This window comes from Heloderma suspectum, chromosome 4 (genome assembly GCF_057233095.1).
Source record: "Heloderma suspectum isolate Gila_16-S chromosome 4, 16-S_ref, whole genome shotgun sequence".
NCBI classification, from domain to species: Eukaryota; Metazoa; Chordata; class Lepidosauria; order Squamata; family Helodermatidae; genus Heloderma; species Heloderma suspectum.
Window position 1 is genome coordinate 268104760 of NC_139461.1, and position 22596 is coordinate 268127355.

A 22596-nucleotide genomic window follows, 5' to 3' on the forward strand; every position below is an offset into this window, starting at 1 on the left:
CTCTTTGTGGGGCTGCCCTTGAAGTTGATTCAGAAACTGCTACTGGTACAGAATGCAGCAGTTAGTACACTCGTAGGAACTAGATGCCCAATTCATATTACTCCATTCTGTATCATTTACATTGGCTGTCTGTTAGTTTCCAGGTCCAATTCAAGGTGCTGGTTTTGGCCTTTAAATAGTTTGGGACCATGTTATCTGAAGGACTGCCCACACCTGTCTGAGCCAGCCTAAGCGTTAAGATCAGCATCAGAAGCTCTACTCTCAGGCCCACCAGCAAGAGCCATTAGGCTGGTGTACTAGTGATAGGGCTTTCTCAGTGGTGGCCCTATACCTCTGGAACTTCCTCCTCAGAGATTTATGTATGACTTCATCACTGCTTGCTTAAAAACAAACAAACCCTGGAGACTCATTACTTCCAGTCTGCTTTTGGTGCTTAAAAATCATTAGCTGTGGCTGTTATTACTGGTGTATGGTTAATTGTTCATGTTTTTGTAATATTGTAAGCTGCCTTGTGAGGGCAGTGCACCCTGAAAGACAGGTTAAAAAAATCTCTTAAATAAATATACATACATAAACTCCCAGATCCCTTTGCCGCTCGGACACTGCCAGCTCAGATGCCATATGTTAAAATCTATGATAAAAGATTCCTCTAGCAGCAGATCTTAAAAATTAAGAATTTAGCTGACATTTTCAGGAAGTCAAATTACATGTCAGATCTGGAGGTGTGGAATATATACACTGCCATGGTTACAGACCACCTCATTTAAGACACTGTTGTCACCAGTGTAGTGCCATGACAGTGTAGTGCCTCCCCCCTCCCCCCAGTGAATGTGTGGGGAGACACCCTTTAGTAGGCTGACTCTGTATCTAGAGTGACAAATGCAGAGCCACTTTTAGTAGGTTGAGTTAGCATGCAGTTAATTTGGGCTGATAAGTCACTGGGCACAGGAGATTTTGGCCCAGATTTTTGTGAAGGAAATGTCCTGATCTCAGCCTTGTAGCATCTACTGCCAAATCTCTGTCTCAACGTGTGTTTATTATTTAGTGAATGAACAGAGTAAGACATTGTCCCCTGAAGGGATATACATTCAAACGTGTCCCCTGAAGGGATATACATTCAAGCAATCAAAGTAAGAAAGGATTATCTGAATTACTACCACACTGCTTGTGCTCAGAATGACAAAGACAGGCTGCTAGGAACTCTTTCATTTGAGAACTGATTAACTATTGCACTTATCCAACTCATACTTCCTTCGGCTTTCTTCTCTACCCTAAGCAGTAACAACACAGAAAAAATATTTGGAGCTGGGGCTCTGAAATGTCCTTTTGATTTTGATGGTGTTAACTTTGCATGCCTAGGTTTGCAGCCTTATTTTAAATGCATTTATAATTCACTTATAGTTTGTATGTAAAATGTGCCTTTCCTTCCACTAAATACAGGGATCCAGGAATGCAGGGAGGGAACTACTTTTTTGTGGGGGGGAGGACTGTTCACCCCCTCACGTCATCTCTTGCACCACCTCTGAACCTAACTGGTATTCCCTGTGCATTGGGTTTAACTTCCAAATACTAGGTTTCACCACGCTGAGATCTAATTTGCTCCAGCAGGTGGCAGATGCTTAGCATTGTGTTGATGGGTCAAAGTTTATCAGGGAAGCTGACTTTGGCCATTCTGTTCTGGATATGTTTTTTGAGAACTGCATCATCTGCCTTTGTCACATGATAGAATCATAGAATAGTAGGGATGGAAGGGGCCTACAAGGCCATCGAGTCCAACCCCCTGCTCAATGCAGGAATCCAAGTCAGAGCATCCCTGACAAATGGCTGTCCAGCCTCGTCTTGAAGGCCTCCAGTGTGGGAGAGCCCACCACCTCCCCAGGTCATTGGTTCCATTGTCGTATTACTCTTACAGTCAGGAAGTTTTTCCTGATGTTCAGCCGGAATCTGGCTTCCTGTCACTTGAGCCCATGATTCCGTGTCCTGCACTCTGGGATGATCAAGAAGAGATCCTGGCCTCCTTCTCTGTGACAACCTTTCAAATACTTGAAGAGTGCTATCATATCTCCCCTCAGTCTTCTCTTCTCAAGGCTAAACATGCCCAGTTCTTTGAGTCTCTCTTCATAGGGCTTTGTTTCCAGTCCCCTGATCATCTTTGTTGCCTTCCTCTGAACCCTCTCCAGTTTGTCTGCATCCTTCTTAAAGTGTGGTGCCCAGAACTGGACACAGTACTCCAGATGAGGCCTAACCAGTGCTGAGTAGGGGGGAACTAGTACTTCCTGGGATTTGGAAGCAATGCTTCTATGAATGCAGCCCAAAATAGCATTTGCCTTTTTTGCAGCCACATCACATTGTTGGCTCATATTCAGCTTGTGATCGACAACAATTCCAAGATCCTTCTCGCTTGTAGTGTTGTTGAGCCACGTATCCCCCATCTTGTAACTGTGCTTTTGGTTTCTTTTTCCTAGGTGCGGAACTTGGCATTTGTCCCTATTAAATTTCATTCTGTTGTTTTCTGCCCAGCGCTCCAGTCTATCCAGATCACTTTGAATTTTGTTTCTGTCTTCCAAAGTATTAGCTATCCCTCCCAATTTTGTGTCATCTGCAAATTTGATCAGCATTCCCTGCACCTCCTCCTCCAAGTCATTAATAAAAATGTTGAAGAGCACTGGGCCCAGGACTGAGCCCTGCGGTACCCCACTCGTTACCTCTCCCCAGTTTGAGAAGGTCCCATTGATAAGCACTCTTTGAGTCCGATTTCTGTAGCCAACTGTGGATCCACTGGATCGTTGTTTCATCTAGCCCACTTTGAGCTAGTTTGCTCATCAGGATATCATGGGGCACTTTGTCGAAAGCTTTGCTGAAGTTGAGGTATATGATGTCTACAGCATTCCCAAGGTCTACAAGGAAGGTTACTTGATCAAAAAATGAGATCAGATTTGTCTGGCAGGACTTGTTTTTGACAAATCCATGTTGGCTTCAAGTAATCACGGCATTGTTGTCAAGGTGCTTCCAGATGGATTGCTTTATGATCTGCTCCAGAATTTTCCCAGGGATTGATGTCAGACTGACTGGTCTGTAGTTCCCAGGTTCCTCCTTTTCACCCTTTTTGAAGATAGGGACAACGTTAGCCCTCCTCCAGTCATCTGGCTACCCCATCCTCCATGATTTCTCCAAGAGAATAGACAGCGGTTCTGAGAGTTCTTCTGCCAGCTCCTTTATGACTCTAGGATGCAGTTCATCTGGCCCTGGAGATTTGAACTCATTCAAAGTAATAAGGTGTTCCTTGACCATATGCCTGTCGATCTCAAGCTGCAATCCTGCCCCTTCAGCCTGTATTTCGCCTTTGCCAGGGGGGGTCATAGACCCTCTTTTGGGAGAAGACTGAGCCAAAGTAGGAATTGAGCACCTCTGCCTTTTCTTTGTCATCTGTTATCGTTTTGCCATCCTTATTTAATAGCTGAACCACCATTTCTTTCCTCTGCCTTTTACTATGCACATAGCTGAAGAAAGCCTTTTTGTTGTTTTTAACATCCCTTGCTAACCTCAGCTCATTCTCAGCTTTAGCCTTCCTGACGCCATCCCTGCAATTCTGTGCTATCTGCCTGTACTCTTCCTTTGTTACTTGGCCTTCTTTCCACTTCCTATATGTGTCCTTTTTTGTTTTCAGGTCATCCCTAAGCTTTTTGTGAAGCCACATTGGCTTCTTCTGTTGTCTTCCACCTTTTCTTCTTGTTGGAATTGCTTGTGATTGTGCCTTGAGAATTTCCTTTTTTAAAAGCTCCCACCCATCTTGGACTCCTTTTCTCGCTAGCATCGCTTGCCATGGGACCTTACTGATCATTGTTCTGAGTTTATGAAAATCAGCTTTCCTAAAATCCAGGGTATGCATTTGACTACACTCGGCTTTTGCTTCCCTTAGAACCAAGAACTCAAGTACAACATGGTCGCTTTCCCCCAGACTTCCTGTAACTGCTACTTTATCCACTAAATCATCTCTGTTGGTTAGGATCAAGTCAAGGATAGCCGATCCTCTAGTTCCTTCCTCTACTTTCTGTAGGAGGAAGTTATCCGCCACACAAGTCAGGAATTTCCTGGAGGGGCCATGTTTTGCAGAATTTGTCTTTCAACAATTATCGGGGAAATTGAAGTCCCCCATTACTACTACATCATGCTTCCTTAAAACATTGGCTATTTGCTTTTCAAAAGTTTCATCCTTGTCTTCTCCTTGACTGGGTGGCCAGTAGTAGACTCCGACCACCAGGTTCCTTTTATTCTTTGCTCCATTTATTTCAACCCAGATGCTCTCGATGGGGCTACCAAGCTCCTCCTCCTGTATTTCTGTGCAGAGATATGTATTTTTCACATACAGTGCAACCCCACCTCCCTTTCTGTTCCTCCTGTTCTTTTTGAACAAGTTATATCCTTCAATTGCTGTATTCCAGTCATGAGAGTCATCCCACCAAGTCTCAGTTATACCTATCAGGTCATAATTTCCCTCTTGTATTAAGAGTTCAAGTTCGTTCTGTTTGTTTCCCATACTCTGGGCATTAGTATATAGACATCAAAGACCATGTGCTTCATAGTCTGGCTTTCTTCCTACATGTGTCTGAAGACTATTATTGGGCGCTATCAGAGCTGTTCTCTCCGTTGCAGTGCATGCGCCTATGTCCACTGTTACCCCCAACATTACATCTCCCTTCCCCGTAGGATTCAGTTTAAAGCCCTCCTGATGAAGTTCTTCATGCTGTGGCCAAACACAGTCTTCCCAATCAATCAGGTGTATGTGGTCATTGGGTCTGATAGACATACAGAAAGAGTTAAAGGAAAGCAGTGGAGTTACTCACCCTGTTTCAAATACAGAGTGAGTGATTGACAAGTCAGGCAAATACATGAGAGAAAACATTCTTCTTTGGCCTGCCAGAGTATTTCTGGCAGCATTTGGTTTCTGACAGATGATGGATAATAGATGGTGCTGCTACCATTATCTCTAAGAGGCTGATGCGACCTGCCTAAAAATGGAAGTAATTGCAGGGACCTCTCTCTCTCTCTCTCTCGTTCTTTTGGCATATGTTACTTTGTAAAATGCCATGTAGAAACTGATGGTGCTAATTAATTAAATGGGAATGGAATTATGAATCTATCTCATCATAACCAACAGGCAAATCAAGGACTTAGCAGGAGAGGTGGCCCAATAATATGTATTTTCTGCAATTCTCATTATTGATATCCAAAAGCTACGAAGAAGATTTGTGATCCATATTGCTGAAGCATACAGGTATGATAAATAGTACATAACCATGGAGAAAAAGCACAGGAAACAATCTTTTAACAGGATTAAAAGATTGTTCTATTGGCTTGATTCCTAAGCAAGAAAGAGTGTCTCAAAACATTTATCTCTAATTCCAGTATGATTCCCAGTATGAATAATTTGAGGGCAGCATATCACAAAATGAGGTGTGATACTGGACAGAGCCTATGTAGCTAATGTATTTGGCTGAACATGTTATCTCCCCCCTTCATGCGTCACTGCCTTGTTGTGGCGAAGGGGCTTGCGTAACTCAGTGAAGCCATAAGCTATGCCGTGCAGGGCCACCCAAGACGGACAGGTCATGGTGGAGAGTTCTGACAAAATGTGGTCCACTGGAGAAGGAAATGGCAACCCACTCCAGTATTCTTGCTAAGAAAACCCCATGGAATGTATCTAAAAGATATGACGCCAGAAGATGAGCCCCTCAGGTCGGAAGGTATTCAATATACTACTGGGGAAGAGCAGAGAGAATTTCCAAGTAGCGCCAGAAAGAGTGAAGCGGCTGGGCCAGAGCCGAAAGGACACTCAGCTGTGGATGTGTCTGGTGGCGACAAGGAAGTCCGATGCTGTAAAGAACAATATTGTTTAGGAACCTGGAATGTGAGATCAATGAATCAAGGTAAGCTGGAGGTGGTCAAACATGAGATGGCAAGACTGAACATCAACATCTTGGGAATCAGTGAACTAAAATGGACAGGCATGGGCGAATTTAATTCAGGTGACCATCATATCTACTACTGTGGGCAAGAATCCCTTAGAAGAAATGGAGTCGCACTCACAGTCAACAAAAGGGTGGGAAAAGCAGTACTGGGGTACAATCTCAAAAACGATAGAATGATCTCAGTACAAATCCAAGGCAAACCATTCAACATCACAGCAATTCAAGTCTATGCCTCAACCACTGAGGCCGAAGAAGCTGAGCTTGATCGGTTCTATGAAGGCCTACAACACCTTCTAGAACTAACACCAAAAAAAGATGTCCTCTTCATCATAGGGGATTGGAATGCTAAAGTAGGAAGTCAAGAAATCACCAGGACAGCAGGCAAGCATGGCCTTGGTGTACAAAATGAAGCAGGAAAAAGGCTAATAGAGTTTTGCCAAGAGAACACGCTGATCATAGCAAACACTCTTTTCCAACAGCACAAGAGGAGACTCTACACATGGACATCACCAGATGGTCAATATCGAAATCAGATTGATTATGTCCTTTGCAGCCAAAGATGGAGAAGCTCCATACAGTCAGTAAAAACAAGACCTGGAGCTGACTGTGGCTCAGATCATGAGCTGCTTCTTGCAAAATTTCAGCTTAAATTGAAGAACGTAGGGAAAACCACTAAACCATTCAGGTATGACCTAAATCATATCCCTTATGAATATACAGTGGAGGTGAGGAACAGATTTCAGGGATTAGACCTGATAGACAGAGTGCCAGAGGAACTATGGACGGAGGTCCGTAACATTGTTCAGGAGGCAGCAACGAAATCCATCCCAAAGAAAAAGAAATGCAAGAAAGCCAAGTGGCTGTCTGATGAGGCTTTACAAGGAGCTGAGGAAAGAAGGGAAGCAAAAAGCAAGGGAGAAAGGGGAAGATATATCCAACTGAATGCAGAGTTCCAGAGAATAGCAAGGAGAGACAAGACGGCCTTCTTAAATGAACAATGCAAAGAAATCAAGGAAAACAACAGAAGGGAAAGACTAGAGATCTCTTCAAGGAAATTGGAGATCTCAAGGGAACGTTTTGTGCAAAGATGGGCATGATAAAGGACAAAGAAGGCAGGGACCTAACAGAAGCAGATGAGATTAAGAAGAGGTGGAAAGAATACACAGAAGAACTATACAGGAAAGATCTGAATGTCTCTGATAGCCATGATAGTGTGGTCACTGAACTTGAGCCGGACATCCTCAAGAGTGAAGTCAAGTGGGCCTTAGGAAGCATTACTAACACAAAGCTAGCGGAGATGACAGTATTCCAACTGAGCTATTTAAAATCCTAAAAGATGATGCTGTTAAAGTGTTGCACTCAATATGCCAACAAATTTGGAATACTCAACAGTGGCCACAAGGCTGGAAAAGGTCAGTTTACATTCCAATTCCAAAGAAGGGCAACGCCAAAGAGTGCTCAAACTACCGTACAATTGCGCTCATTTCACATGCCAGCAAGGTTATGCTCAAAATCCTACAAGCTAGGCTTCAGCAGTATGTGAACCGAGAACTACCAGAAGTACAAGCTGGGTTTCGAAGAGGCAGAGGAACTAGAGATCAAATCGCCAACATTCGCTGGATCATGGGAGAAAGCAAGAGAATTCCAGAAAAACGTCTATTTCTGCTTCATTGACTACGCTAAAGCCTTTGATTGTGTGGATCACAACAAACTGTGGCAAATTCTTAAAGAGATGGGAGTACCAGACCACCTTACCTGTCTCCTGAGAAACCTGTATGAGGGACAGGAAGCAACAGCAAGAACCGGACATGGAACAACCGATTGGTTCAAAATTGGGAAAGGAGTACGACAAGGCTCCAGTGTGAGCCAGTGTGGTGTAGTGGCAACAGTGTTGGACTAGGAGCTGGGACATCTGGGTTCTAGTCCCCACTTGGCCACGGAAGCTCACTGGGTGACTGGGCCAGTCACAGACTCTCAGCCCAACCCACCTCACAGGGTTGTTGTTGTGAGGATAAAATGGAGAGGAGGATGACAATGTAAGCTGCCTTGGGTTCCTTGCAAGAGGAAAAAAGGTAGGGTATAAATGCAATAAATAAATACATAAAATAAATAAGGCTGCATATTGTCGCCCTGCTTATTTAATTTATATGCAGAGTACATCATGAGAAATGCCGGGTTGGATTAATCACAGGTCAAAATTAAGATTGCTGAGAGAATTATCAACAACCTCAGATACGCAGACGATACCACCCTAATGGCAGAAAGCAAAGAGGTTCTAAAGAGCCTCTTGCTGAGGGTGAAAGTGGAGAGTGCAAAAGCTGGTTTGAAACGCAACATTAAAAAAACTAAGATCATGGCATCTGGCCCCATCACTTCCTGGCATATAGAAGGGGAAGAAATGGAAGCAGTGACAGATTTTATTTTCTTGGGCTCCAAGATCACCGCAGATGGCGACTGTAGCCATGAAATTAAAAGACGCTTGCTCCTTGGGAGGAAAGCTATGGCAAACCTAGACAGCATAGTAAGAAGCAGAGACATCCCCTTGCCGACATAGATCCGTATAATCAAAGCTATAGTTTTCCCAATTGTAATGTATGGCTGTGAGAGCTGGACTATAAGGAAGGCTGAGCACCAAAGAATTGATGCTTTCGAACTGTGGTGCTGGAGAAGACTCTTATGAGTCCCCTGGACTGCAAGGAGGTCAAATCAGTCAGTCCTGAATGCTCATTGGAAGGACAGATGCTGAAGCTCAAATATTTTGGCCACCTAAAGCGAAGAGAAAATTCACTGGAAAAGACCCTGATGCTGGGAAAGATTGAAGGCAAAAGGAGAAGGGGATGGCAGAGGATATGGCTAAATAGCATCACCGATGCAGTGAATATGAATTTGAGCACACTCCAGGAGAGAGCGCAGGACAGGAAGGCCTGGCGTGCTATGGTCCATGGGGTCACGAAGAGTCGGACACGACTTAACGACTGAACAACAACAACAACAATGTTATCTCCAGGCAAAGGCGTCTCACTCACTAAAAAGAGAATGGCATGGCACTCTGAGTCTAAATATATTTACTTTGGAAGATGTCCCACTGATTTCAGTGGAATGCACTACCACAAAATGGGCAGGATCCAGGCTTAATCTAACTTAAGTCCCATTGATTCCAATGGGTCTGCTTTAAGTAGGATGAAATCTGGATCCAACCCAATGGGGTTTTTTAGGTTCATGGTGTAAGTCTGCTAAGTTCCTAGACACAACCAAATTTAAAGGCTGGTTTAAAAATCACACATGCAAATTCATCTCCTCAAGTGATAACTTGCATGTGTGAACGGACCATTACAGGTCTAATCACTTTCAGACCATCTGATACAATCTCAGATGCAATGCTTGCCAATTGAGCCAGTTCCCATGCTCAGCTTCAAGTGTAGAGTAATTTAACTTTACAGAAATCAAGCAATATACTCAGGGGGCTGATTTACCAATACATGTACCACACATACATGACTCCAGCAAAGGTCATTTGGAGAAATGTTTCAGAACTCCTTCCATCTTATTCCTTGCCCCACTCCTCTCCCTCTGCCACCTTTAACACTTTCACACAACAATAGTTACAGATATAATCATACAGTGGTGCACTTCTGTGGTTTATGCTGCTGCTCAGATAAATCTAGTACATTTTCCATGGAGGCAACCTGGTATTTAACATGTTAAAACTACTAGAAAGTGTTAGTTAGCAGGCACTGTAGTGCAGGAGGATAGGGAGGGCATCAAGAGAAGCCAAAATAAAATTCCTCTGACTGAAGCCAGCATTTTGTTATATAACTCTGCATGCCAAAGAAGGGGATGTTGAATCCCCCCCCCCCCGTTATTGCTGTCCAACTTGAACCTGGCTTTGATTGCAAGGAAGCTGACACCAGGGTCTCCACTGTGAGAACAAATTTCAAATCCTGTCCTTGGTAGGTGGCAATATTTGGAATTGCCTTCGACAAATGAATCATGCTGTTGCTGAGTCACTGCTCAGGGAAGACTGACTGTGGGAATAACTGGGAGAAGGCCTTTGTGTGAAATGTGAATTCCTGGGTGCAGCTGCATGGGTATGCTAGCTACACAGCGAAAGAGGCAATTTCCATAGGTGGTACATTGTGTTACATCCAGACTAAGTTAGTTGCACTTAGATCCCATTGAAATCCATGTGAAAAGTTAGTCATGACTTAAATCCCACTTATTTCATTGGGAACTAAGTTCAACTAACCACCTGGATCCAACCCATTAGTGTCAACATTTCTCTTGTCTGTAATGGTGTTTGTTTGTTTTTATGTGAGTCTTAAATCTTTCATTGTTGTTTGCTTGTGTGTGTGTGTGTGTGTGTGTGTGTGTGTTATGAACATAAAGCCCATCTCTATTGGCCAAAATGGAGGTTCAACTTAAAAATGGCTCTCTTCTGTGTTCACAGCATTCACAGTTGACATAAACAACAGGAGAGGTTCAAACTCAAAGGCACTTTCCACTAGCCATGTCAGTATGCCGCAGTAAAATAAAATAAAATCCTGTGGCACCTTAACGACATTTTTTCTCTCTGCACCCATCTATATACTTGCCAACTAAAGATAACACTTCATACATCCGATGAAGTGAACTCTAGTCCACAGAAATTTATAGCATAATAAATACAATTCTATAAATGTCTACTCAGAAGTATGTCCCACTGAGTTCAATGGGGCTTACTTATGTGTAAGTGGGTATAGGATTGTAGTCTTACAGTGCAATCCAAAACATGTCTAGTCAGAAGTAAGTCTCATAGCATTCAGGGAGACTTACTCCCATAAGGGTGTATAGGATTGACATCTAACTTGGTTAGCCTTAAAGGGGCCACAAAACACTTCGTTGTTGTCCCTTTCAAAGGGCCTTCTGTAGGTGGGTACTTGTATGTTTTGCCCCATAGGGCAAAGAGAAGCTTATGGGGACATGGTCGGTTGGGAGGAACACTCATAACTCCATTCACATCTTCATTTCTCCTTTCAGGCAAATTAAAGATACTGGATCAAATGTGTCCACACACACTCTTGGAGCCCTCCAGGCTCGTTGCCCCTCCTGATTTCTATTTTATTTTTAAAATATTTTTTAAAATCATGTTTGTTTTAACTGGAAGGCCTGGCATGCTATGGTCCATGGGGTCACGAAGAGTCGGAAACGACTTAACGACTGAACAACAACAAAAGCTTGCTGCAAAACAAAGGGCTGCCCTCCAGTGCCCTCTTTATTTGGGTTCAATAGAATGCTTTGTGTTTTGGTGGTCTGACCCCACCTCTGCCTTGTACTTAGGTTCTTGGGCTAGTTACTCTTCTTTTAGTCGCACCAGTTTGCCTTCTGGGAAATGATTGTTTTGTGACTAGCCATGCCCAACATGGCAGCTATTTTATGACTGGGAAAGGACCACCCTGGCAGCCATTTGGTGAGAGCACCCACGACACTCGAAATTCCAGATGTGCCCACCAATCCAAAAAGGCAGGAGAGCCCTGATAATTAATCCAGAGGAAACAGGCGTGGATCCTTGGGGATAAGTTAACCCCAGCATAACAAATCCGAAGTAAACGGGTCCGTAATCTTTTTATCTATATCGGGGCAGTGGCGCCTTTAGGTCAGGATTTGGGGGCAGAAGTCCAGGGCCCCACGCACAGAATACGCACGAGGAACCCCCAGATACAGACAGCAGGGCTGGTTGAGTACATACTAAAGCAAGCGCAGTAATACCGATTACCATCCAAACAGGAGGGCCCACATAAGACTACCAAGTCCAGAGTCTAAAATTACCTCGCTACTCCACTGTACCGGGAGAGGAAACGGCTGCTGACACTCGGCGCGGCTGCGCTCCTTGCGGGGTGTGAATGAAAAGCGGCGCGGGCGGATGCCAGGCGCGTTCCTGTCGGGCCAAACCACCCAGCAGCGGCTTCAGCCTGGGCGGCGCTTGGCTCAGCTCGGCTCCCTCCCCTTCCCGCCGGTGCCTCCCCCGCTCCTCCCCTCAGCCGGAGCCTGGCGGAGGCGGCCCCGCCGGGGTGTTTCCCAGCTCAGTGCCCCACTACTTGTTCGCAGGGCGCCAGCCGCAGCCTTCCGTTCCGCTCGCTCCCTCGCTTGCTCGGCTGGAGCCAGGAGGATGGTGCTACCCGACGAAGAGCGCACCGCCGGGATCTACCGGGCGCCCCCGGAACTGGCGCGGGAGGCGCATGTGCCTTCCTTGGAAAAGTACCGGGAGCTTTACCGCCGCTCGGTGGAGGAGCCGCAGGGTGAGTGCCAGGCCACTCTCGTGGGCCGTGGCGGGGAGGGCGCCGCGCGTTTCCCGGTCGGGGTCAAAGCGAGCCTCCAGGCCCGTCCTCGGCGCGCAGCAGCCCGGGCTTCCTGGCCATGGTGAGGGCGGGGAACAGCCCTCCTCCGCAGGACCGGGCAGGGGAGTGCAGCGACGCTAGAGAATAAAGTCGCGGAGCATGGGACATGTTGTCCGTCTCAAGGGCGTGGGACCCGTCCGGCACCACATCTGTTCCTTTGCTCTGCCATGTGCTTGCATGGCGCTCGCTCCTTCCCCTTCCCTGTCCTCCCCTGTGCAGGGTTGCTGCCAATTTCTTGTGTACATGCAACAGTGGCCCTAAAGGCGAGGCCGCCGCTGTTCCGAACCCCCCCCCCCCGGGCTTGTTCTAGGCGGTGTGCATTATAGTGGGCAGCCCTTATCAGCTTCAAGTCGGTGCTTTTGCAGCTGTGTGCACAGCCGTTAGCTTCATAGTAGTTCTAGGCTCTGCCAAAATACGGCGTAGATTCTTCCTCTGTTACTGATTTGCAAATGGAGAACGTGAAGCAAAGCAGGCGATGTGTCTGAGCTCCTGTTGACAGAACAGTAGCCCCATATTGTAAAAAGCTACCGGGTAACTAGGATATGCCCGAGTTGGAAGCAGTACTAGCAATTTGGGAGCTGCCAAGCTGTGCACACGAATTTCCTTGTGAATGCTTACACTTTTGGGATACTGTTTTTTGAGCGCACTACGCTCAGCAGCGACTTCCCTAAATTTACAGCAAAGTGGACTGTGACAACCATCAGTTCCGACCTAAAATTGCTTGCTTTTTATACAAATAGACACATCTGCTTCATTAGGACAGCACTTGGCCTAACAACACTCCTGATATCTGATCAGTGGCTGAGATATCTCTGCATGTGAAAGTAACACTTGTGGGCAGTGGAAGAGGCTGATAACACCCTAGCAATTTTGCATCACTTTCAGGGGAGGATCTTCTGTGAGACCTATGGTATATTTCAGGTTTGCATTGTGCTGGTCCTTGAATTCTAGAATAGCTGTCTCAAACAAGGTTCTCACTGACATCAGTCATGAGGCAGGTTAGCCAGCAACAGTGCCTGGGTCACATTGTGCCAGTTTTGGGGCTGCCAGAGAGTTACCCAGAATCAATGGCACCCTCCCAGTGCTATCTAGGGACTAGGCTACAATTGAGTGGGTGGACAGGGCAGCCAAGCAACCAGAGTTTTATGACCACAGGAAGAATCCCTGGGACAGCAATGGTGGAGAATGTGGATAGGAGACATTTTTCTCCCTCTCTCAAAATACTAGAACCCAGGGTCATCCTAGCTGATTGGTGGGAGATTCAGGACAGATAAAAGGAAGGACTTCTTCACACAGCGCATAGTCAAACTATGGAACTTGCTACCACAGGATGTAGTGATGGCCACCAGTTTGGATGGTGGCCAAATTTAAAAAGGGGTTGGAAGAGAGGCTATCAACGGCTACTAGTCTTGATGGCTATGTGCTACCTCCTGTACCAGAGGCAGTGAGTTTATGTACACCAGTTGCTGGGGAACATGGGTAGGAGGGTGCTGTTGCACTTGTGTCCTGCTTGTGGGTTTCCTGTGGGAAGCTGGTTGGCCACTGTGTGAACAGATGCTGGACTAGATGGACCCTTGGCCTGATCCAGCAGGGCTCTTCTTATGTTCTTAATGTTCCCAGCATGTCATCCATGTACCGTAGGGAAGTCAGCCGGTAGGCCTGGAGCCCTCCAGGGTTCCCCAAGGTAGTCACAACCTCTTCCCCAGCGCCACCCACTTTCCTGTGACCATAAGGTTGAAATGCTTCTCCCAAGGCTTAGTTACTAGCAGTAAGAGCTTTAAGCTAAAATATACTGGTATTTTTGGCCCTACCCCTTTTGCCTTCAGCCCTACTCACTGCTGGAATGCAGCCCCCAAGAGCTTCTCCAAAATGGAACTTGGCCCCTTGGGCTGAAATAGGTTCTCCACCCCAAAAACGAGTAGCTTTAGCAATACTTCTGCAATGCCTACTCAGTTTACTCACTACAGCAGTCTGGCAGTACAGAAGTGAAGTGCTGGAATAGACTATTGCTGTTTGACAGCATAGTACAAAGGCATGCTTAGGGCCATTCCCACTGAGTGTTGTGCTTCTGCCTCAAAGTGGCTTTTGGACCAATTCAAGAAGGTGCACACACACAAAAACGTTTGGTCAGACATTATCTGCTATACAGCTTGTTCAAAGACAATCCTGTGAATTTGGTTGTGAGTAGAGATGGTTGATGGGATTGCCTCTGAGGAAACCACATGGGTGGTGCATTCTGACCTTTCCTGAATGCTTATTACAAGATTTCCTCCTTCAAGATAGATAAATTCTTGGTGTTTCTTTGAGACGTATGGTAAAAAGTTGCCAGTGTGCTTTAAAAGGAAGATGGCCTTCTTTTACTTAATGGGAAACTGTGATCATTTTTCCTGCGCTGAAGTTTTACACAGACATGAATGAGATGTAGTGCTGATTTAGTGAAGAACAGGTGAGCCCATGGAGAGGTGTTATAATAAAAATAATAGGTGTGATGTATTTTTTTTCTATAGCTTGAGAATTTGTCACTATCTGTACCAGGAAGTGCTCTGAGTAAATAGCTGCTGTCCTTTCCTTGATTTATGCAAATACGACAATAATGCTTTCTTTAAGGAGATAACAAAATGAGGAAGTTACTCAACTGCACATTTTTCAGCTGTGTTATCTTTTAAAAGCTAAAGAGGGACTGAAAGACTATGATTATAAACTGATTATTAATATGGGTAAGCATTCCTGGATACATCCCAGTAGACCCAGAATTAACTGTGTGGAAGTACTGTCCATCTGTTCATCCCTCAAACATCCAGGTATATTCAATATTTTTAGAAGATTTCCATATGCAATATTTCTCTTCATTTCAGCATTAGTAAATATCAATGACTCTTGGTGTGATATAATTTAGTAGAGAAGTTGTAGTGTTCTGTGACCAGGGTTCTATCAAAGCTTGTGTAAATTGCCTTTCTCAAGCTGGCGCTGGCAGTGATTGGGTGTGTTTCCAGTGACTGTGAAATGCACTTTATAAATCAGGTTTTATTGGACACAATTTCTGGGTACAAACCCACTTGGGAAATTTCGAACACAAAAAACAGTCTTGCAGCATCGTAAAGGCTAACAGATTGATTGTGGATGGCATAAGCTTTCATCAACTAGAACTTGCTTCACCCACATTTGTTAGCCTTAGAGATTCCACAGTGTTCTTTTTTTGTGTGTGTTACAGCAAAAGAACCTGGCTACCCTTCTGGAAACTGGGAAATATTCATATCTCAAAGTGTTTCTGCATTAAAATAGGCTTCTCTTAAGCATGGGCATATGTTAGCCTGTGTTGGATCCATTAAATAATAGTGTGTGTTTTTTGAAGTACAGCCTTGCAATTTTCAAATTTGGAAAAAGCCAGATAATTGAACATGATTCTATTTACCTGATACATTTATGAACACATACTAGGAGGTAGGTTCCACTGACTGTATGGTACCTGGTTGTATGCACTCTCCAGGTAGAGAGGTAGTAGCATGCGCCTGAAGACCATAGTGCTAGGGAGCGACAATGGGCGATGACCATTGCTTTGCTGGGCTGCTTGTGAGTTTCCCAGAAGCATCTGGTTGGTCACTGTGCAAAACAGGATGCTGGACTTGATGGGCCTTTGATCTGATTTGGCAGGGCTCTTATGAGCTTTCCCCTAAATAAATATAGTTAGGATGGGAATGCAAGTCTACCATCATGAAATAACCATTTCTGTGACCATTTTCTGTTAGCTTTAAGATATTACTAAGAATGTTTCCAGTACCTAAGCATGGTGAAGGGTTCATATTTGCATCACTAATTCTTCTCTTACTAACAGTGCAATCCTAAATATGTTTGCTGAGAAGTCCCACAGTTTTTAGTAGGGCTTTGTTGTTGTTTATTTGGTCAGTCGCTTCTGACTCTTCGTGACTTCATGGACCAGCCCATGCCAGAGCTTCCTGTCGGCCGTCGCCACTCCCAGTTCCACACGTAAATGTACATAGGATTGCAATCTAGGTTTCTTTCCTTAAACAAGACCAACTCAGGTTTTGCCTTGTGTTGTCTTTTGCCACTTCACATGGTCTTAAGTTTGAATATATTCTCTCCCTGCCCCCTTTTTTTTGCAGAATTTTGGGGTGATATTGCCAAAGAATTTTACTGGAGGAGCCAACACACTGGACCATTTCTGCGATACAACTTCGATGTCACGAAAGGGAAAATCTTTATTGAATGGATGAAAGGGGCTACAACCAACATTTGCTACAATCTTTTGGACAGAAATGTCTATGAGAATAAACTTGGGGACAAAATAGCTTTTTACTGGTAATGTTCTGCCTTTTATTACAATTTCGAAACTTCTGATATAAACTTACAGTTAAGAAAATTGCTGTGGCATTAGATTATTCTGTTCTAGCAACAGAGTAAGGAGACCTGAAAGGTGAATCATAGAGGTTGAGTATTATGTCATTAGAGCTGGCATTCAGCTGAACTCCTGAGAAACCATCTGCAAGGCACACTATTTAGAAAGGGAAATTGCTTTCAAATGCTTCCAGCTTCTCAAGTTCCATACTGTATCTAATATGCAAGTCAGCAATGCTCTCTCAAATAATTTTGTAAACCTATGTGATGCTGTTCTTACTTTGGTCTTATCAGAGGTTTGTGTGTACTTCAAAGTCACAAGACCTGGGTTCTAGTCCCCCACTCGGCCATGAAGCTGACTGGGTGACTTTGGGCCAGTCACTGACTCTCAGCCTAACCTACCTCACAGGGTTGTTGTGAGGATAAAATGGAGAGGAGGGGGACTCCATAAGCCACCTTGGGTTCCTTGCAAGAGGAAGAAAGGTGGGATGTAAATGTAATAATAAATACATAACTAATAAGCCTGTTTTCGATTGCAGTAGTGCAGCAACTTGAAAGTAAGGTTTGGCAATATGTAGTAGTCCACGGGCAGGCAACCTGGTGCTCTCCAGATATTGTGGATTGCAACTTCCATAATCTGACTATTAACCATGCTGCCTGGGGTGTATGGGAGTTGTAGTCCAAAACATCTGTAAGGCATTAGGTTGCCTGAAGTAGCCTATATAGGAAGGATCAGTTGTATAACAGATACCTGTTACAGGAAGAACGCAGCTTCTCCTATGATCAACTTCATTAGCATTCATGACACCTATTTTTTACCTTTTTTCAAGGAGACCCATAAATATGATATCATTGTTCTTCCTTTGCATATTATTCCTTAGTCCTTTCTTGTGCCCGGGGACACTCATATAATTTATTTCCTTTTCCTGACAGTTCTAGATCCTTTTTTCCCATTAGTACTTACAAACTTTACAGAGCAACAGAAGAGTCGGAAATGTGGCCTGAATCGTATCTATTTACTAGGAAGTAAGCCCCACTGGATTTACTGGGACTGTATTTTAAGTGAGTGTGGCTGGGTTTACAGCCATAGCAATATTTTGAGTTTCAGATACAAGCCTTTATTTCTTAAACATGCTTTAGGGTTTAAGTAGTCGCCTGGTGTTAATGACTTTGGTTTGGTTGTAGAGTTTTCTGACTATCCTCAGAATCAGTATGGGAAATATCAACGGGTTGCTTCTTTTGTTTAAAGAAGCAGATGAAGTTTCAGAATCTGATTTCATAGCTGTGCCACTGCTGGGTAAGCATGGCCTTATTGCAGCTTGGTAGGCATTTATTTGGGGGGCTGTATGGCATGTCTGGTGCTGGCAGTGGTGGTAGGCTGCAAAAAGTGGCTTTGCTGTGCATATTAGCCATCCAGGTGTTCCAGAATTTCCTTTGTTTTTTTTTTTAGTAGGTTCTGCACCATCCTGTGTTGCCTCATGAATATTTCTGCATGAACTTGATGGTGTAAATTCTTTAGGTGAGCATTGGTCTGAGAACTGCTGCCAGCATTGGGAACGTTGACATAACTTTGCTGGCTGTGCTCCAGTGCAGATGTAACTTTGGTAATTATACCTCACATGGCTGTAGTGAGATTAAATGAGGAAGGAAGATGTATTCTGCTCTGAGCTAATTGGAGGGAAGGGATGTATCTCCATGGTAAAAACACATGCTTTGTGTGCCAGGTTCAATCCCCGGCATCTCCAGGGAGGGCTAGGAAAGAATCCTGCCTGAAATCGCAGAGAGCCGCTGCCAGTCAGTGTTGACAATACTGGGCTAGTGTTGTCTTGCTTCACAGTGCTGGAAGGCAGATACTACAATGCAATACATAAATTGCTTAACCATGGTCAGTTTAGAGCAAACTGCAGAATTGCGCACCCACACCCGCCTCTTTTTCTGGAATACATACCCAGCCGAATTGCAGTTGATCGTTACGTCAGCAGCACTGTTAACTGTTGTTCGGGCTGATTAGGAATCTTGCTTCACCCAGGATCTGAAACCCGCTTCAAAATGGTTTCTGATCCTGGGTTAACTGGGAACCCTGGTTAATGCTAAACTTGGTAAATGTAACTTCAGTTAGTCTAGGAAGCAGGAATTCACTTTCTAGAATAAAGGAACAGGATGTGGAAGCATATGATCCTGTGGCCTGCCCTGATTGCTTCTCCACAGTAAGCAATCACCAGCATTAAAATTTTGCTTTGTCTCTTACAGGTATAGAAAACTCAAGGCCAGCCTTCCCCAACTTAGTGCCTTCCAGATGTTTTGAACTACAACTCCCTGCATTCCTAACCATTGGATATACTGGCTAAGGCTGATGGGAGATGTAGTCCAAAACATCTAGAGGGCACCAGGTTGAGGAAGGTTGTTCTAAGCAAAGGTGTCAGGTACTATATTGAAAATAATATTCCAGTTTTGAGGATGCTGAAAATCTCCTTTTACCTTTTTGTAGAAGCTAGCATGATTTCGTTAAGCAAATAATGGTTAGCTGACAGTTCTTTGAGCCAGAAATAAGGGGTGAAGAAGAGAAGCACAGTGTGAATTCATGAAGCTAGCGAGGTGCATAGGAGATCGGCTTTCTGATGCGAGGAGACTATAGATGAGTTCTGAGAAAGCAAAAGTTTGTGCTTGACAGGTGGAAGATGTATTTTTTTTCAAATTTAGTATGTTTCCATCTTGACCAAGAAAAGAGAAAACGCATAGGTCCTTCTGAAATGTTTCTTTCTGTTGCCAATAATGGCTTTTCTAGCTATAAAATTAGAACATTAAAAAAGCTGTGCTAGATCATACCAGGGGTCTGAAGAGTCCAGAATCTTGTTTTCAACCGTGGCCAGCTGGATGTTCTGCAAAGGCCCAGAAGCCTAGCGCTGACAGATTTGCCCTGTTGCTTGCTCCCCAGAAACTGGTGTTCTGTGCATTGCCTTCTGAACTCAGAGATTCCAGTTAGCTGTCATGGCTAATAGTTGTTGGCAGGTCCATTAATTTGTCTAAGCCAATGGCAATCACAATCGCTTCTGGCAACAAATTTTGCAAGTTTAATTATGCTTTGTGTGAAGAACTGCGTTCTTTTGTTTGTCCTAAATCAATGCCAATCAGTTTAATCGAGTGACCTGGTGTTCTAGTGTTATAGGGTTCGCTCTCTCTTTCTCCACTTTCTTCAGTCCCACACATAAATTCTCTAAACCTCTATCTCAGGTGTGTGTGTGGGGGGGAGAATGTGTGGCCCTCTAGATGTTGTAGGACTACAACTCCAGGAGGTCCGTATGTTCCCCATCCCTGCTCTATCATGTTTGCCTTTTGTCAAAGTTCCACTGATGACCTGGACCCCCTGAGCAACCCCTTAAGGATCTCTTGCCTCAAGAGTACTACCTTCCTCCTTTTAAACTTTCCTTTCCCAATAATGTGGGGTTTAGGCTGTAGACATGGGTTGACTGACACTCTAGACACAGGGTTTAACCACAACAGTTTACTAGTAAATTTAAAAGAAACATATTACAACTAAAGGTATTTATACAATAGAGCTGAGTGATACAAACAGCATTAAAAGAAAATAAAAGTTGCAAAACGCAAGTTCCTTTACCCTAGCTGCCCTTAGACTTTTCTATGCTGCTTTTTCCTGCTCACTCTTCAGACTCTGCTCTCACTTCAAGCTCTGGCTATCTCTCTTGCTCTGCTCTTACATTGGCTCTGGCTGTAGCCTGGTCTTTCTCTCTCTTACTGGCTCTCTCCCTCTCTCATATATACCCTCCTCCCTCAAAACCAAAAGTACTGCTTCAGACCTGAAGAAATGAAACTCAAGTGGAGAAATGAAACTGACACTAATCTGGAGAAATGAAACTACTCCTCTCAGGCCTCCCCCCTCCCAACAGAAAACTTCAGGCCTCTAAGCCTGACTTTCTTTCCCTTTGCCTCTGTAGGCCTCAAACCTTCACAAGTTATCTTTTTTTGTAAACTAAGAAGCCCCAAATGCTTCTGTCCTTCCTCATAGGGAAGGTGCCCCAGTTTGAAAAACATCGGTTTAAGGCTTATTCAAGGTCTTTTAATTAACCCATAAGCAGAATGGCAATCATAATCTGGAGTGGGTCATCTAGACCTGTCCCGATGACTCCTGTCACCCCTGACCATTGGCCCTGCTGATTGGAACTGGAGCCCAAAAATATCTGGAGGGCCACAGATAGCCCACCCCTGACTGAATCCTGGATGTTCTATCCTGTAGGTAGTACTTGCAGATGGATTGCATCACAGCATATCAGTAACCAGTTTTTAGTTCAAATGCATTTCAAAATTGGATAAATGTTCAGTGGTTCACTTAGGGCACAATCCTATGCATCTTTACAGAAAAAAGTCCTACAACTCCTAGCATTCCCCAGCCAGCATAGCTGTCTAAAGATGCATTTTTCTGTCTAAACATGCATAGGATTTTGCCCTTAACTGTTCCATTCTGGTCCAGATAATCATTTTTGGGGGGTGGGGACAGCTTTGAGGGAGCCTAACATCCAATGAAAGCAATTTGACACTGTCAGGGTCCCCTGAGCAACTCCTTAAGGCTCTCTTGCCCCCTTAAGTGTCCCATCTTCCTCCTTTTACCTTACCCTTTCCAATAGTGTGGGGTTTAGGCTGTAGACCTAGGGTGACTGAGGCTGTAGACCTAGGGTGATTGACACTGTAGACCCAGGGTTTAACCACAACAGTTTACTGGTAAATTTAAAACAAACAAATTACAATTAAAAGTGTTTACACAATAGAGCTGAGTGATACGCCAGTGTGGTGTAGTGGCTAGAGTGCTGGACTGGGAGCCGGGAGATCTGGGTTCTAGTCCCCACTCGGCCATGGAAGCTCACTGGGTGACTTTGGGCCAATCACAGACTCTCAGCCCAACCCACCTCACAGGGTTGTTGTTGTGAGGATAAAATGGAAGAAGGAGGAGGATCATGTACGCTGCCTTGAGTTCCTTGGAGGAAAAAAGGCGGGATATAAATGCAATAAATAAATAAATAAAATAAATACAAAAGGCATTAAGAGAAAATAAAAGTTGCAAAATGCAAGTTCCTTTACTCTAGCTGCACTTAGACTTCTCCAGGTTGCTTCCTCTTCAGGCTCTGGTCCCCCCAGCTCTGCTCTTACTAGCTTTCTCACTCTCTTTATATATCCTCCTCCCTCAAAACCAAAAGTACTGCTTCAACCCTGAAGAAATGAAACTTAACTGGGGAAATGAACCTGAAACTTAACTGGGGGAATGAAGCTGCTCCTCTCAGGCATACCCCCTTCCAGCAAAAAAACCCCCAGGCCTCTAAGCGTGACCATTTCCCCCTTTGCCTCTGTAGGGCTCAAACTTTCACAGACACCTACTTTCGTTTTAGTTGGAAAATTAATTTCTGGCCCTGCTGGTAATTTAAGCAAGTAAAGAGGCCAAAGAAATGCTTCAGTTTTGAGGTTAGTAAGACTGCCCCTGCCCCCACTACAACAGATTCATTTGTCAAATCAGCCAGGAGACTTTTGTGCTTGTTCTTTCTTTCTTTCTTTCTGTAGTACCATCTATGTCAGAGGTAGGCAACCTGGTGCCTGCCACATATTTTGGAATACCATAAGTCATGGTTAATGGTCAGGAATTATGGGGCTTTCAGTCCAAAATAATGTATTTATTTATTTGTGATATGTATATACTGCTAAATATAATAAAATCCCTAAGCAGTTCACATATAAATATTAAAGTCACATTTAAAATACAATATTAAAAACTCATCATTAAAAACATCCTATTAATTTTTATCATTAAAAATTCCTATTACAGTAAAAACAATACAAGGAGCAGGAAGATGGAGCAGCATGATTTATTGAATTACAGCCCAGGGAAAGCCTGGGTG

The 22596-nt window shown here is 44.2% G+C and overlaps 1 protein-coding gene across 2 annotated transcripts in view; it reads left to right on the plus strand.

Annotated features, from left to right (window-relative positions):
- The first annotated feature begins 11970 nt into the window (after positions 1–11970).
- ACSS2 (acyl-CoA synthetase short chain family member 2) overlaps positions 11971–22596 on the plus strand; it is a 68567-nt gene continuing 57941 nt past the window's right edge. For both annotated transcript variants that reach the window (XM_084853797.1, XM_084853798.1), the window contains exons 1-2: positions 11971–12244; positions 16465–16660. In XM_084853797.1, coding sequence (XP_084709923.1) covers positions 12115–12244; positions 16465–16660 — 326 coding nt within the window. In that variant the 5' untranslated portion in view covers positions 11971–12114. The remainder of the gene's footprint in view (positions 12245–16464; positions 16661–22596) is intronic.